Consider the following 17,488-nt stretch of genomic DNA (forward strand, 5'->3'; position numbering starts at 1 on the left):
TTGACTAACAGAAAGTAAACTGAAAGGTGACTTGGGGACACAGAGCACAAATGATAATGTAATGCCTGGTGAAGGGGAACAACTGCCAACACCAGTGATGGGAGAGGTACTCCCATTAGTAAGAGTAATAGATCTTGAAACAACATGATGAAAATCATGTAACGATGACTGGGTACCTGTCATGTGATGAGATGCTCCCGAATCAATAATCCAGGAGCTAGAACTAGAGAGGAACGAAGCAGGAGAACTACCTGGCTGAACAAGACCAGCAGTAGGAGGGCGGCTGGCAGACCTGAAACGCTGTAGCTCATCATAGTCGGCACGAGAGACGACCATCTGATCGGTCGGAGTAGCCAGTGGTGTCTGTGAGGGGCTGTCAATAGGAGCAAGCAAATCTGGAAGGGCAAGATGTGCAGTACGGCCCTGACGAGGATATGGAGTGTGACGCAGCTCAGGATGGAGATCAAAGCCTGTCTCGTGATAGTGACCCTCACGCCTACAATGAGTACAATAGGGCCGAGCTCGACCTCCACGGCCACCCTCACGGCCGCCTCGACTAGTATCGCGACCACGACCAAAAATGCCTCCTCCTCGGGAAGGGCGGTCAGCGGCTCCATAAGCAGCAGTAGTCGAGACATCCACGGGAGTAGGAACAGTAATGCCAAGTGCACACTGCTGAGCTCGTAAAAATACCTCTTGAAGAGTGGGTACAGTACCAGACCTAAGGATGTGCTGTCGAAGATTAGTGAACTCTGGTCCAAGACCCTCAGGGAAATGAACAACACGGAGCTGATCCCGCTGTCTGGCTGCCGTGGTAAGAAAAGTGGTGAGAGGCATAAGAGCATCCAGCTGCTGGCAATAGGAGACAAACTGTCTGTAGTAATCATAGACTGTAGAATCACCGCGCCTGTGACCCATCCAGCGCGAATAAGTGTCACAGAGACGGGCGACATTCCCCTCACCAGAATATAATGCCGCAGTGTGCTCCCATACCTTTTTGGCAGTAGGGAGATCCATCATGGTGATAGCAATGGCAGGGGTCATACTCTGCCATAGAAGTGTACGAACAAGGGCATCATCTACATCCCAATCATCAAAGGTAGGGTCAGTCTCAGGAGGGGGATCACGACGAATAATAGAAATCTTTCATCGGGCCTTCAGATATGTCTCCACAGCAATCTTCCAAGTCAAATAGTTGGATCCATCAAGACGGGAAGTGGTAATCGGTGGGAATGACGCATCCACCGAAGACAAAGACGACGACGCAACCTGACGCGGCTGGGAACTAGTAGCCATAGCTGGAGTACGGATAGTAGGGTCCTCAATATGAGGGGTATCTTTCATAAGAGACTTGGAAGAAGACTGAAGAGGACCAACAACGAGCAAGTAGAGACAAGGATGAAGACTATAAGCAAGCTAATAGACCGCGGCTTCGTGAGGACAACATATGCATTAGGGAGGCATGAGATAGCCTCATGACATAAAGACAAAGTCGAGACAACTCCGAGCTACAAACATCGCAATGATGTAAGTACAAATCCAGAACAACACCATGAAGATAGTGATAAAGCCGAACAAGAAAATCTAGGGCATAGCTATGATCCAAAAGAAGAAGAAGAGATTATGATGGATCAGATTAGGGCAAGGAAGAGTGGGGAAAAGAGGGTACTGTAGTGATGTACTGTAGCGATTTACTGTAGTAGTACTGTAGTAGTACTGTAGCGGGTACTGTAGCAAAGAATGGAGGGGTTATGATTAGGGTTAGGGATGGAGAAGATGGAGGTGGATGTTAAGGTTAGGGTTAGGGAAAAAAGAAGGAAAGAAAAGAAAAGAAAAGAAAAAAAATGGCCCTAGGCATCCATGCCCTAGAGCTCTGATACCATGTTGAAGATATAGAGAAAAGAGAGAAAGTAAAGAGTGAGAGAAAAGATTGAGTTAGGGTTCTCCCCTTCACTCATGTAATATAAATAATAAAGAGTGAAGTACAAAGACAAGTATGCCCTTGGACATTACAATAAAGACCTAAAGACCTGTTAACAGTAATATAGGTTATAAATTCAATGCACTTCAATTTAGAATTTTTCGTTGACTTGTATGATTCCCAATGAACTTTATGAGCTGATGGAGTTGTCTGAAAAAGTAAAGGGGTGTATGGTACCAATACATGGAGGTCTGAATGTCAATTCCCAATCTTAGTTTGATCCTTTCTTGTTTTCAACTACAATTTATGTCTTACCTAATAATTCTGTTGCATCCCTATTTATCAAGGTGCTTAATTTTTATATCTTAGATAAGGACCTGGAGGATGGGGAGTCTTTTGACCATCTATTTATTCATTCAAAGGCAGTGAGAGAGATTTGGGGTCTTATTCTGATAAGGTTTGGTATTTGCTGGGTGTTCCCAAAATCGATCCCCGAGCTAATGAAGAGTTGGGAGTTTGTCCCTTGGAAAAAGAAAGGGAAGGTATTATGGAAGATTTGTCTTCTGGCTTTGTGGTAGGTTATTTGGAAAGAAAGGAACTCTAGGGTCTTTGAAGGAGTGGCTAAATCTTCATATTGGCTCTATATTAAAATTATAGCATTAGCTATATTGTGGGCGAAAAGCCTCCCGTTGTTTAGATTTGTTTCGGCTTTTGACCTTTGGGTGGGTTGGCACATAATTTGCGTTGAAGTCGAGAGAAGATCTCAGATTATCCAGCATTGGGAAGCCTCTCCTGCAGACTTCATCAAAGTTAATTTTGATGTGTCCAGTATGGGAAATCCGGGTCCAGGTATTGGAGGCCTTTGCAGAGACTCTTTAGGCTCGGTTTTGTGGGCCTTCTCAGGTCCTATTGGCATCAGTGATTCGAGTGAAGCGGAAGTCAAAGCGGCATATTAAGGGATAAAGATCTTATGATAAGGTGATAGTGGAAGGCGATTCTTCAAATGTTATTAGTTGGCTTTCGGGGGCAGTGGCCCCCCTTGGAGGTTTCTTTGCTTTTTTGAGGAGATCTCAGATTTGATTTCTGGTTCTTCTATAGTCATTAAGCATGTTAGGAGATCTGCTAATGGTGAAGCTGATTCTCTAGCTAGATCAGGTGTGAATAGGTTGGATTTGCAGTGGTTTGACTTCCTCCACCCGTGAGTTGGTTGGTTATTGTAATTTTATTTCTCTTGTAATCCTTGAGGACCATCTCGGTTCTCTTTTATCAATATATCATGTTACCATTTCATAAAAAAAAGAAAAAGAAAAGAAAATATAAGGACCTGGAAGTAGAGAGAAGTTCTGACTCCTGAGTCATGGATGCATGACGTGTGTCCATGATTGAGATAGGATGGTATCTTGTGAGAAAAAGGAAGAAGAGAAGCATTATCTCTGCATAACTAACTGTCGATCCCAGCCTCCCATGATGGAGGAGGTGAGACTGGAGGTGCAACAAATATAGTTTTGTCTACTTTCATTGCAGGAAGTGGTGTAATAAATGTGAAACTGTCAAATCTAAAAGAAGGAGATGTTTCCATACATTTCCGTGATTTTACAGGATTTCCACTGAAAATTCCAACCGAAACCGAAACTTCTCTGTTTTCTTGGCGTCCAAAACCAAAACTGAAATTTAAAACCTTGGGTGGATGGAGCGGCTGGAGTGGTGTGGGAAGCCGAGGTAGAGATTGCCTCCTTGTTTCTATCCCTGACTAAATGGAACACAATCTTCAATGGAACACAATCTTCATGTGAGCATGAGGTTGAACCAGAAATAGAATTAGGGGGAGGATGATGATGAGAACGAGTCTTTCTCTTCTGATTCTCCAAATAGGGAGGATGGCCAGTGAGTAGTGGTGTCGTCAAAGAGGACACCGAGTTGGTTGAGGATGGAAATAAGGATGGAGGCTGTGGTATCCCGACCAACAACCTTCATGTGATTCCATCACTATCTATGGACTATGAAGGTCATTGGAAAGCTCAATGGGAAGAACGGCTAGCAGGAGGAAAAAAAGAAAGAAAGGTTCCATGACGCTATGACTAGGATATCTTCTTCCAGCCGTGTTTGAATGGGGGTTGAAGATCATGGTTGGGACATTCTTCGTAATTGGAAATCAATTGTGTTTGAATGGGGGTTGAAGATCACGATTGTGCTTAGTTTGTCTCCTCCATATCCGGGTTCAATAAAGTTCAATTTTGATGGTAGCTCCAAAGGAAAACAAGGCTGGATTGGTGGTGTGTTCAATTTTGATGGTAGCTCCAAAGGAAAACAAGGCTGGATTGGTGGTGTGTTTCGGGATAACGGGTCTATCATCCAATCCTTTTCGGGGTCCAGCGGGAATATGTGATTCAAATGAGGCGGAGGTCAAAGCCTTTGTAGCCTTAAATGGTTCGCAAAAGAGAGGTCAGGGTCTTTGTTTATCAAAGGGGAGTTTTCAAATGCTCTTGCTTGTGCAGCTTGTAAGGCTCCTGGACCATGGAATCTGGCCAGCATAAACACAGAGATTCGGGGTCTTTGCCATATAGTGCATCCATCATTTATCATATGAAGCAGACTGCTAACTCCTTGGCAGATAGTTTGGCTATGATTTGGCCGAAACTTTGAATTTATTGCCAACACACGTGTCATGTCGTGTCTGACACGACACCCGTGTCCACACGTGTCGACACTCCTTTAGACACTTTTATGTGTATTGCTAGAAGTGTCAGTAACTTTATATGTATGTATGTGTGCTAGTGTGCCACTATTTCTAGATTTTTAAGGGATTCCATGTCAGATCCCGCGTTCTATGTCGGAACTCGGCACACGAATTTGTGTCCACAAATCATGATTATATGTACTTTCTGTTTTAGCCGTGTCCCCATTTCTAAATTTTGGGAGTTTGCCATGTCCGACACTCACCCGTGTCCGTGTCCACAAATCATAGTAGTTTGGCAAAAGAAGGTCTATAAAGGGTAGTATTGTGTTTTCGTTATACGGTAGTTTGGAGAATCCCTACCTATTTTTGGGCGTGGATGTAGCTTGTTTTTAATCATGGGGACTCCCCCCCCCCCAAAATAAAAATAAAATAAAATAAAATGGATTTTAATAAAAGTTACTGGTTGACTTCTCCCCAAAAAATGTCCTCTTCCAGCTGTAGCTCAACATTGTCTTTTGAGGTGGGAATTGGAAGGAGAAGGGTTAGATTTCCTCGAGCTGGGAACATCCTTAGGTGTAGGTTTCAAAGACGACGAGGTGGATAGGGTAAGAATGGAGATTTTGGGTAAGGAGAGAGATGAAAGAAGTGAAAACACGAGAAATGGGAAAGGGAAAAAGGAAACAACTAGGTGTCTGATGAAGATGTGCTCTTGGAATGTTAGGGAGCTTCAACAGGAGGATAGGAGGACGAAGGTTAAAGAGGCGGTGAAAAACGAGAGGTGGATATCATTGTCATCCAGGATAATAAACTGTTTCTGACAGGATCATTGAGGAATTATGGGTCGGGAGGGAGCAGAGTGTAGGAAAAACGAATTCATTGTCCCACTATTGTTACGGAATGTAGATAAGTTCATTTGGATGCTTTCTGTGATCTGTGGTGGTACGAACCCTAGACTGATATGCTCTACATAGGAGGAACTCAATGGGGTCAATTCTGTTTTTCTTGTTGGATAGGGCTACTTTCCGTCCTTTTGTTGGCATAGGGCCTCCTCATCCCTAGCCTTTTTTGTAGTTTAATATCATTCATCATGCCCTTTGTAGTTCTAATGTGATGGCGGACTTTTAGCCAAAAGGAGTGTTTTTAGCGATTCCATGTATATGGGGCAATTTCTGCTTCCTTTGTAATTGGTGCTGTTCTTGTTTTAATGAAATCTACTTTTTCTGGAAGAAAAATGTATCTTATGAGAATATTAACTATTATTTACCAAATGTACTAATACATCTTTCAACATTATCGATTAGCATTCACATCATGTAGATTATTTGGTTTGAAATAGACATTGCTGAACAGGTACTTCTAAGGTTTCTAAGGTGCCCAAATGATCTTGCTGATATATATATATATATATACACACACACACACAATAAGCTGGGATGAAAAGAGGAGAGTTTTTTCGATTTTTTTGAAAATCAGGTGAGAATTACACGTCACATTTTTTGACTTTTTTCAACAGATGCACCCATTCAACTCATATAATTTCAATCCTACCCCCCTTTATACTTTTAACAAAGGCACCCATTAGATCATATAATTTCAATCCTACCCCCTCCTTTATGCTTTTAACTAAGGCACCCATTAAAGCCATATAATTTCGATCTTACCCCCCTCCTTTATGGTTTTTTAATTCAAAAACTATAGGGTGATCTTGACCATCCGATTTAAGATAAGAGGAATTATGGAAACATCTATTGATTGGAGGGCTAGGATCGGCCTATGGAAATGATTTTTGGGGCACAACCTATTTATGTTGTGTTCCATCACATGGACGGTTTGGATCAACCTATGACGTGGTCCGTACAGTTCTTTGTCGGCCCGTGCATCGCACGGGTTTTTTACTAATAGAGAGAGAGAGAGAGAGAGAGAGAGAGAGAGAGAGAGAGAGAGAGAGAGAGAGAGAGAACTGTTGGTGTGCTAAAGCTCACCATTTTTTTGGTGCGCTTAAGTTGTTATAACGCCTCCCATTCGTTTAAATGTTTGGGTCCCGCTTAAGCGCACCAATGGGAGGCGTTATAACAACTTAAGCGCACCAAAAAAATGGTGCGCTTAAGCTCACCAACAGTTTTCTCATATATATATATATATATATATATATATATATATATATATATATATATATGTTATAGTATAATAGAATAAATAACGCCTTCTCCAACAGCTTAAGCTTTTGGAGTAAATGGTTGTTTCACATGGCATCAGAGCAAAGGTCTTGAGTTCAAACCTCCTTGATGTAAAAAATCCACAGCTTTTGGAGTAAATGGTTGTTTCACATGGTATCAGAGCAAAGCTTTTGAGTTCAAACCTCCTTGATGTAAAAAAATCCACTTGCAATGGCCAACCCAAAAGTGGGGCCACATGTGCCACGTGTAGGACAACCCAAAGAAAGAGGGGCCACACGTGAGGGGGAGTGTTAACTATAAAAGAATAAATAACTCCTCCTCCAACAGCTTAAGCTTTTGCAGTAAATGGTTTAAATGGTTGTTTCACTATATATATATATGTGTGTGTGTGTGTGTGTGTGTGTGTGTGTGTGCTCATCTTTGATGGTCAAGGACATTAGTTAGTTGATCTTATCTCATTTCCAGGTGGGCTTATTATATGATGACGTTGCTTTGCAAAATGTTATAGATATGACAAGCGATTGGACTGCAGAAGAAAGGCAAATGCTAAGGAACAAAGTATGTAATGTTATTTTCGAATCTGCCAAACAAGCAATTTTGTTTTTTATTCTGCATTTTGCATAAATTTCTGATTGCAACAAACCATAGAGTTGGTTGAATTTGTGGCATGCATTTGTAATGTTTAGAAAGCAAAAGAAGAATAACTGAAACCATAGTAGCAAGAAATGGAAAGGGACATTTCAACAAGATGTTAAATACAGATTTTATACTTTTGAGAAATTGAGGGTTTGAGGATGAAGATAAATAATAGATTTCTAAGTGAGGCAAACGATTTTTATTGTATGATATCTTTTTATTAAGAATAGATACCTGGTCTTTTTAGTTTGTAAATAGATACCAATTTTATTAAGAATAAAGGATTAGAATTGCACTTCGGGGGGTAAAGAGTGTGCCCTGTGCCCCATATACAGTGAGACACTTGATGCTCCTGATTTGGCTAGGCCATCGGCCAAATCATTAGCACGTCTAGGAATGAGAGGAAATGAGAATACACCATGCAGGCACAGATCTTTAATCTCATCCATGAGATTGGCAAGTCTCCATGGCCCGTCACATATCCCTTGAAAAATTGTGTTATAGGAATCACTTTTCACTTCCGAGCTGCCCTCCATGTGTATGATCAATCCATGGTAAAGAGCACGGACCTCAGCTTATGTGGAATCAGTGATTCCAATTGGGACCGCAAAGGAGTTGATTATATCACCCAAAAAATTCCTAAAACCGCCTCCAGGTTGCCAAGATAGCAACCGTCGACATTGAGTTTTATGATGTTTCTAAGGGGGTGGGGGCTCCATCTCGTTACCACTTTTGATTTGGGATCGCCTCTCAAAATTGTATTCCAATTTCTACTGATGATATCTACCGAGGATCCTAAAAACGAGTGATGCTGACGAGCCCAAGATAATACTGTTGATCTAATGTTCCAAACCATCCAATCAAGAGAGGAGCCTCTTTCTTTAAAGATGCATGAATTCCTTTCCTTCCCAATATTCCAGATTAGGGCAGAGGGTGCGAGGCAACATGGCCTTAGACAGAAAGAGCCCAAACTTGCTATTCCTCAACTCCACAATAGTGCTTGGATCGAAATCGGAAATACCCAACTGATCCCGAAGTAACTGAGAACTTGGTTCCGGTGTTTAAAAACTCGTTGACTCGACTCGGAACTCACCCGAGTCGACTCCCTTTTACCTTGGCCACATTGCATCGCATCCGCATTCCGCATTTTGCTCTACAGAGTCAATAAAAACTCCTTTGACTCTCCCGAGTTATGACCACGTCAACCGTGTCAACTGTGTTCTTGGCCGCGTCCGTGCCGAGTCGACAAGGACTTTTCTTGGCTGCTTTCTGTGTCACATCAGCATTTTTAAACACTGCTTGGTTCCAAATGAAAGAAGCTAACCTGCAGTAAATAAAAAGATGTGAAGAGGATTCCTCATCCGAATCATCAAGGTAGCCCTTTCTTGCCAGTTGAAGTTGATCTTTCAGCCTATCCCAAGTCGTCGTCAAACAAAAACCTTGAACTCTTGGTGAAGAAGGGATTTCCAAACAATATGATGTGTAAAAGGAGCAGCCGTGGAATTACCCAAAGATTTAGAAAGCGATTTAGCTGAGAATATGCCATTTGATTATGGAGCCCGAAGTCAGCGGTTTGGCTTATTCAAAGGAATGCAGATCTCCTCAAATCTGCATAGAAGTTTGTATAACAAATAAACTGTGGGTCTACAACGTTCCTAGACATTTCTACCCCGACACGACCCTTCCCCTCACCTTTTGGAAAAACTCTGACACCCTCACATTTCTTTTTCCTGGCAATCCTAGCAATCCAAAAAAAGGCTCAGGAAAATGCGAGACAACAGAATAATACCTAACTAATCTCTCTCCGAAAACCCACTCTTTCCACCCCCTACCCTAAATCTAATCCCCTGAGAGACTGAGTCAAAAATAGAAAAAATCAGGATATCGATCATGCTTGAATGGCTTATGTTAAAAGACTCTGTTTTGCCTTTTTTGTTAAAAGTTCGACCAAATGGTTGTTACCCTTTCGTGATAATAATAATAATAAAACTAAAGCATTTTTTGCCTTTTTGCTACTATTACTAAGATGTAGAACAAGGTTTTAATAAATCGAGGTTTGAGGGAAAAAAACTCTTTTCCATCTCATTATGCCATTGTTTCCAGTGCCTGAGAATGACATCATTCCACATCCATTAATAATGTTCAACATTGATAATTTAATATCAGGAATAATTAACTTTTAACAGGTGCCGAGTACTGGCCTAAAGACTCCGTTTAGAGATGGTCTTCTTAGACATGTTGCAGAGGATGTTATGAAGTTGGCAAAGGTAACTTGTGCTAAAATTCTATGCTCCAAATATTAGGAATTGCACTAATTTTAGTATCTGATGTTTGTTTTGTGAGACTTACTTCTATTGTTGGTTCAGGATGGATTAGAAAGAAGAGGTTACAAGGAAACAGGATTCTTGAAGGAAGTAGCTGAAGTTGTGAGAACAGGTAAATGCTTTTGAAATCTGTAAGGGAAATGTTATCAGCACAACCATATTTGATATTTGCACAAACCTAGCTTTCTTTTCTTCTTCAATTTGCTCGTGAGAGCTTTTTGGGAAATGTAATAACCTTTTGACAGCTCTTTAAATACTAAAAGACGAGGGAGGGGTTAGCGAAAATATCAAAATATGGTTGTGCTGATATCATATCCCATTTGTAGTTGTGCTGATATCATATCCCATTTGTAGTTGTGCTGATATCATATCCCATTTGTAATTTGCCACCTTTCCCACTTCTCTAAAATTCATATCACTACTGGCTACTTCAATATAAAGAAGTGATGGAACCTCCAATTATTTTACTAAAGCTTTCCAATTTTGCTTGCATGTGATTAGCATTATTCTGTTTTATATTCTCTTGCAACACTGACAAAGAATTGCCAACTGATCTTTCATAGGTTTCAGAACTTCACTGTGTCTGTATTTCCACTGGTTAGTTGGTTAATGAAATTATACTGTGTGAAGGATCTTATTTTCTTCTTTTTATCATTTTAACTCTGGTCCAGCACATGTGGCTAACAAGTATGGGACCTGGATTGTTCATCCAGTGACTACTGCAGATGAGCCATAGCACAACTGTGACAAAGATCAAACAATCTCAACTGTCCAATTGGAGGATGTTTGAGCCGTAGTCACAAATATCTGTCATTTCTTTAAAATATCACGATGTTTTGCAATTTTTTGATAAAACGGCATAATTCCGAATTTTTCATAAGATTCTGAAAAATCTTGCAATTTTTTGATAAAACAGCATAATTCCAAAATTTTCATAACATTTTGAAAAATCCTCGAGATATCTTCATATTTTATTTTTTACCGCAAAAATTTTATGATAAATTTATGATATTATATGTTGTCCTAATTTTCTTCTCAAATTTTACAATTATATATTTTTAAATATTTTATATTTCCAGTTTTTTCCTGATATAACCCCGAAATGAACAAACAAATTTAAAATATATCAAGATGCCCTTTCCGAGAAATTCCTTAGACAAATATTTGTGACTATGGTTTGAGCACCTCAACAAGCATTTTAAAAAATAAAAAATAAAAAAAATTTATCGAAGGATTATATTCAAGTTGTAAAAAATTTCTAGTCAGATATTTAGGGTTGTCTGATTGCGGCTCATGCAAAACGAGGCTCACTGGATGAATAGTTTTGATATAGACATATAGTGTGTCACATGCACAGATAACAGTTGGTGACAAGGAGAGGAAGGTTTTTTCGCACAGTATACATTTCTGTTAACTTAAATCCCTTCATTTTCAGACACTTTTGACGGTTGCTTTTGTTTTCTTGAAATGATGGCAATGTCTTCTTATGCTTTTAGTGCAACTCACCTAGTTTTCTGCATCCTTTAGAAACTCCAGTCACATTAGAAATCTCTAGAATTCAAACTGTAGCTGCTGCCTCTAGCATTTATCATTATACTCAAAGTGCCCTCTCCATTCATTGAAGTACCCATATTCTTATCTTAAAATAGTTATAGTGGGTTTACCCATATTGATAATACCACATCAATTCCCTCTTTGAACTTTATTGAATCAATCTTACACCTAATTTGCTATAGCTTGCCTGTTTAGGGATGAAGCGATTGGAATTCCCTCCTTTTTCGTATGCCTGGATGAACCTTAAATGCTACCATAATGCATTTGTTAATTTCTTGTTCAAAAGATGAACAGCAAACTTTGAGGGGTTGTGAGCATTTTGATACATCTTTACGGAGTAAGTGAGGTGTTACTAATGGTTGATACTTTGGTAGCAGGTGTAACGCCAGCTGAGAAGCTTCTAGAGTTGTACCATGGGAAGTGGGGGTGCAGTGTCGATCCTGTTTACGAGGAGCTGCTTTACTGAGTTGAGGTTAGATTGTTGTCCCCTCCCATTTGTGCATTCTCGCGTTAAGCTCTCCATGATTTCAGTGAGCAAATAATGTAACAACTGATTGTTGTTATAACATTGTTGTTTCATGAAAGGGAAAACAAGGTGTATATTGCTACATTGACAATTTTTAAGAGAAATCCTACAAAAATCTTGTGACAATCCAGAGATGGGAATCAATTGTGGTGTAACTGAAAAGAACTTAAAATTATTAAAGAGGAACCGTGGATACTTGAATGGAACTCAAGAATATGAAAACTTCTACGCATGTAAAACACTGTTATATCATTCAAAAAAAAAAAAAAAACAGTTATTTTCGTTTTGATTTTAAGATTTAAAATCTAGATTGATTTGTTCTAAATTCTGTCAAGACAATTAGACACACAAGAAGTGAAAAGATTTTTAGTTTCTGTTGTCAGCCATGTTTGAACTTGTTATTATCTAAGCCATTCACAGGAAGCTAATGGCCGATTATGTATGAAGGAACTCGGACTCAACAAAGCTTTTAGACCACCTCTTCATATATATTAGTTGCATACTCAAATTCTTCTTCTGCAATTAGCTTGTGATTGTACATGGTCAATGATCTAAACCGTTCACTGTTGGACTAGGTATGGCCGGGTCCATGACCCAAAGCTTTCACCCATTGGATGATTCTCTCCGTCAATTGGAGTTTTTACCTGATCATTTTTTATTTTTTAACTGACCATTTACAGGCCTAAGAATGAGTAGTGCCTTACAAATAGGGGTGAAGCTCTTCATAGAACGTTAGAAGGATGATTCTCTCCTCAATTGGAGTTTTACCTGATGATTTTTATTTTATAACTGTCCATTTACAGGCCATGAATTGAAGGGTTTATGGTTTTACAACCAGTCCATCAACGATAGGGCTTAGCTCATGAATATTTTGGATCACGGAAGAAGACGACCTGTACTTTTTCTGCTAGTATTTTTCCTAGGAATAAACACATTTCAGGAAAACAATCTTGGGTTGTGCTTATTTTGTATTATTTTGTCAATTTCTTGATGTCTGATTGTACTTGGACCAAGGTTAGTAAAAAGTACTTAAGATTGGTTTTGACAGAGGTACAAAACACCAAAACGAACACACAATCACTCAACAGCACAACTGGTTTGGAGAAACCCTTAAAACCACAAGAGATCTAAAGAATCTGTTCAAGAAACTGAATGGGCTCTTCTTGAGATGAAGTATCTGTTAAAAGATTTCCTGTAAGATTGCCTTTGATGCACACAGAACAGATAGACACAGGAGATCAGAGATGGAAATGATCTCCCTCTCTTTCTATTGTACTTGGTTTTTTTCAAGGTTTTAAATTTCAGCCAAAACTGAAATATTTCGGCCGAAATTTTGGATTTTCACCAAGACCGAAACGAAATTCGCACACAATCGGTTTTTTACTGTATTTCCAAAATTTTATTTTTACAAGAATTCCACCGAAATTTCCGTGGGAATTTCAGAAATTTTCTCTGAAATTCTAGACAAACTCGAGTTTTTCCATGAAATTTACAAGATTTTGGCCGAAATTTCCACCAAATCCGGAATATTTCTATTTCCATTGTGGCTGAAACTGAAATTTAATACCTTGATTTTTTTTGGTATCCGTAGCTGTTGCCAGTTTTAGTCCTGATAAAACTGTAGAGGTTCTTTGTTAAATACCTAACCAATATGCGAAAAAGCCCCAGGACTGATGAAATGTGGTAGGCTCGGGTTTGTGTATGGGAAATAAGTAGGTATTTGCTCACTACATAAGCACACAATACATACAACGGGTTGGTTTAGGGTTGACCCTCACTAACCCAAGGCTCGGGTTGGGTTCGATTACGGTCGAGGTTTTGGGTCCTCAGATTGGGCTAAGGTTGGCCTCAAATAAACCCAAACCAGCCCAAGTTGCTCCCCTAAGTGCAGCCCCTATAGGTAAAGAGTCTAAATCATCAAAGCTGGATTCTTTCATGTTCCCAAATTCCATACTCCCCTTGGCCCCTTTCTTGTACCTCCTGACAGTGACATTTCTCAAGTCGGCAACCTTACAAATGTGGTGCCCTTCACTACGATGAATTTAGTAGGGTCTTCAAACGGGTTAAAGAGGCTTCTTCCCTAACCCGGAAGGGTGTGGCTCTTTGGCGTAAAGTCATGGGTTTGCTCCCCAGCGACGAGCGTTCGAACCCCCCCCCCCCCCCCCCCCCCCCTGCTTACCCGATGCGCGTGGTTTCCGGGTGATTGCGCGCATCCGTAGGGAAATAGTCTTATCCCCGAAGGGGGTGGGGACACCCTTCCTTACCCAAAAAAGAAAAAAAGAAAAAAAGAAGAGGCTTCCCATTGTATGTATTGTGTACTTGTGTAGTTGGCAAGTCTACTTATTTCACCCATCAAGAAAAAAAAAAGGAAGTATGTACGTATTTCTTTCACAGGGAAAAAAGATCCATTACTTTGAGAAAATAGAACTTCATGTGGGGTCGCTATGTTTGTTTTGGAAACTTCATGTGGGCCCACTGAAGTCTAGAGGCTGGTTGTGGAGGGAACATGTTATATATTAATAGAGAGCCCTAATTTAGACAGAGACATCTGAACCAACACTAATTACATTTCAAATCATCTCTCAATGCTTTGAAAAGATAACTCTTAACAAATCTTTTAGTAACAAATTATCTATATAAAATTAAGATTAAGAGAAATATCAAATTGTCTATATAAGATTTAAGGATTGCTCAAGCCATAGAAAATTGTAGCTTGTCATTGCTATCTCTGTCTCCTCGTTCCACGTGGCATGATTTGGGCTGTTGATTTGGTGCACCATCGTGTGAGAGAGCTATAGACCAATAGACTCTATGATCTTAACCGTTCGTTTTCCTCTGATGATCACATTTGTGCTGTTTTTTAGATGAATTTTCCATTCGCAAACTGATTGTAGAGATAAGATAAAGTCTAATCTCCATGATCTTTCAGCCCCATTGCACATGGAAAGTTCTCCAATTATACCCATCTGATTAGAGAGCTGTCCCTCAATCATATATGGGGAAATGATATTTCCACCCATTTTGTTTGTCTTTTCATGAAAATGATTATATCTGGGGCAGGTCATACAAAAGGGAGTGAATATGCAGTGATTTCCAATAAAGGACAAATAGAAGGGAGTGGGAATGCCGGGAAGGGGTTGGAACTATCATTTCAAAACTTGAATATGGGCTGTTTGCCTATGTTCCTCATATCTGACACCATCAGACGGGATTTTCTGTTGTGGGAGGTTTTTTCTGCATGCCCATCCACATTGGCCCACAGTAATGAACGGCTTAGATCACTCCAAATCTCCAATGCTGAGCCCTCACCTATAAGATTTTTTTGCTGGGCCAATCAAATACACCAAAAATGCATTAATCTGACTGATGATGCATAATTCTTTCAGAAACTATCTACAGTTGGCAGCCAAAAATAACGCTAATTTGACGGTTGAGATTGCTCGATCATACTCAATTTCCGGCCGCTGGGTAATCTAAGGTCAGGCCGACGGGATGAACGCTCCAGATTCATCAAGGATAGGGCCCACCTAAGCAATACAGTGCACCTATTTTTATTTTTTTTAAATCAACAACCCTGATTAGATATTTTTATATTTCTCTGTTTCTGGTTCACTTCTTAGTTCTCATCCATCTATAAAAAATGGAAAATATAAGGTATCTGAAGATAGCATTGGATTCCTGAATCAGAGACAGCCAAGAAGTCTCTGTGAAGGAGGTCAGCACACACTTATTGAGCATGTTATACTCATTCCTCCAATAATTCAACTTGGCTATCCATCTCTCTACCCATTTCATTCCAGATCTTGCCTTCAAAAGGCCCCAAACTTGTCACCCAAATTTACAATCTTACCCCATAATATAATTATAAGACAATTACAAAACCATCCTCTGGCTTGAAGATGTCAAGAGTGCACATGCTCTCATATCATGGATTTTCTCAACCACATTGGGGGTAAAACACTCATTTACTCCTTATGAATAAGTGGTGGTTGTTCTAGTGGTGTTAAGACGCATGAGGGGGTACGGGACTTACCCCAATACCCCTCTTAGTTTACCTTGCACAATGGAACAACGAAAATTAGTTCAAGGGAAATCCAATGCGAAGAGAGTAGATTCCTCTGAAATGGTTTACCCCGAAATGGGTTACCCCTCTCCTATTTATTCTCATTGGAACAAACCCGAGGCACTATTTGGATTGTAGAAAGTGAAAACAAAGAGGAGTTTCATTATTAAAAATGAGGGAGTTGGATCTCATATTGCCAAGTAAGGGTCATACACCAATACTGCAAATGATAATTCATCCACACTCATATATATCTTGAGAGTGGATGTTGGATGAACATACAGTAACTAGTGATGAGTTAAGGACTTTGTGTCTACAACCCTAGTGATATTCCTCAGTTATCCCTAAGTAACATCTCAGTATTTATCTATCCATCTTCAAACTATTATCTTATACACCTACTAATAATCAAATTAAAATTAAAACAACTATGTAATGAAAATCAAGCCAACCTTCTTAGCTTGGTGATGATGGTTTTATGATGACATAACTGAAAAATAAAATAAGGGGCAGACAGGGAAGCTTTCTTGAATTAGTAAGGTGTCTAAGATAATACACAGTTAGAATTATGTAATAAGTAATTGATTAGCCAGCTTCCGATCATTGAAATTAGATGGCGTAGAGATTACGGATAAACAATTACAGATCAAATGATGGTGATTAGCGCTTACCTAACCTACCATATCATAGTAATTACTACTCCATTATTCTAAATAACTAAAATTTCACCTTTTTATAATTATTAAAAAGACACCAGAGTGACCTAAGCATTCTCAAACAATTTATCACCTTTTGAGAAATTCTAAATATAAAAAATAAAATTGAGATGATATCTAGACTCTCTTTTTTCTTGTTCGGGTGTCAATAGACCCACTTAGATGGTCCGATGGATCATCTGAATCCGAACTTAAATGGACAGGATCTAGACACATTATCAGGATCCATGGACACATTTTTTATTCCAATCATATGATCTGAAATTATTTTCTCTTGGATCCATACAACTAACAAAAACAAAAACCCGGGACAGTAAAAAAATCCAATTTTATGAAAATACCTTCCAATTTTTAATTACTTTAATTATTTCAAGAGTATTTTAGTAAAATAAGTCATATGCACTTCTCTTCTTTTGGAACGATTCCTATTTTCAATATTTTGTAAGGAGTAGTAGGGGGAAATAGATTGTGGGATCCGAACAACACTCTGAATCTGATCCAACCAATAAGAGATTTGAATGGATAGTGACTAAGACATGGGTGGATCCATTGACAGCCTTACATTTTATATGTTATACCTCATTTAGTTGTTAATAGCATTGAATTATAATAATTTCTAACAGCCAATTACAGAAGTGTAGAGAGAGGATTGGCATTACTAAAACAAGGGAGTGTGGACATCATCTCCCAAAATGAAAACTACAAAAAAAGGGAAAATGCTAAAAAAATGGGACTTTTAACTGAAATTATGAAAAAAAGGGTTGAGTTGGCTAAATTATGAGAAAGGGGTGAAACGCATCCGAGGCATGTTTTAAGACAAGAATGCCCTTTACTTGCTTTTCCCTCCACCTTTTTTAGAAACGGATCCCAATGCATTTCACAAACCCTATTCAC

At 39.4% G+C, this 17,488-nt stretch overlaps 1 protein-coding gene across 5 annotated transcripts in view; it reads left to right on the forward strand.

Moving 5' to 3' along the window:
- GSH1 (glutamate-cysteine ligase) overlaps nt 1-12,860 on the forward strand; it is a 29,882-nt gene extending 17,022 nt beyond the window's left edge. For 2 of the 5 annotated variants that reach the window (XM_077385728.1, XM_077385731.1), the window contains exons 13-16: nt 7,241-7,333; nt 9,598-9,678; nt 9,778-9,847; nt 11,667-12,104. In XM_077385728.1, coding sequence (XP_077241843.1) covers nt 7,241-7,333; nt 9,598-9,678; nt 9,778-9,847; nt 11,667-11,755 — 333 coding nt within the window. In that variant the 3' untranslated portion in view covers nt 11,756-12,104. The other 3 variants (XR_013252143.1, XM_077385729.1, XM_077385732.1) reach the window with 3 other exon arrangements.
- The last annotated feature ends 4,628 nt before the right edge of the window (nt 12,861-17,488 follow it).

This window comes from Tasmannia lanceolata, unplaced genomic scaffold (genome assembly GCF_043159265.1).
Source record: "Tasmannia lanceolata isolate RefF3 unplaced genomic scaffold, GAP_Taslan_0.1 ptg000007l, whole genome shotgun sequence".
Lineage (NCBI taxonomy): Eukaryota > Viridiplantae > Streptophyta > Magnoliopsida > Canellales > Winteraceae > Tasmannia > Tasmannia lanceolata.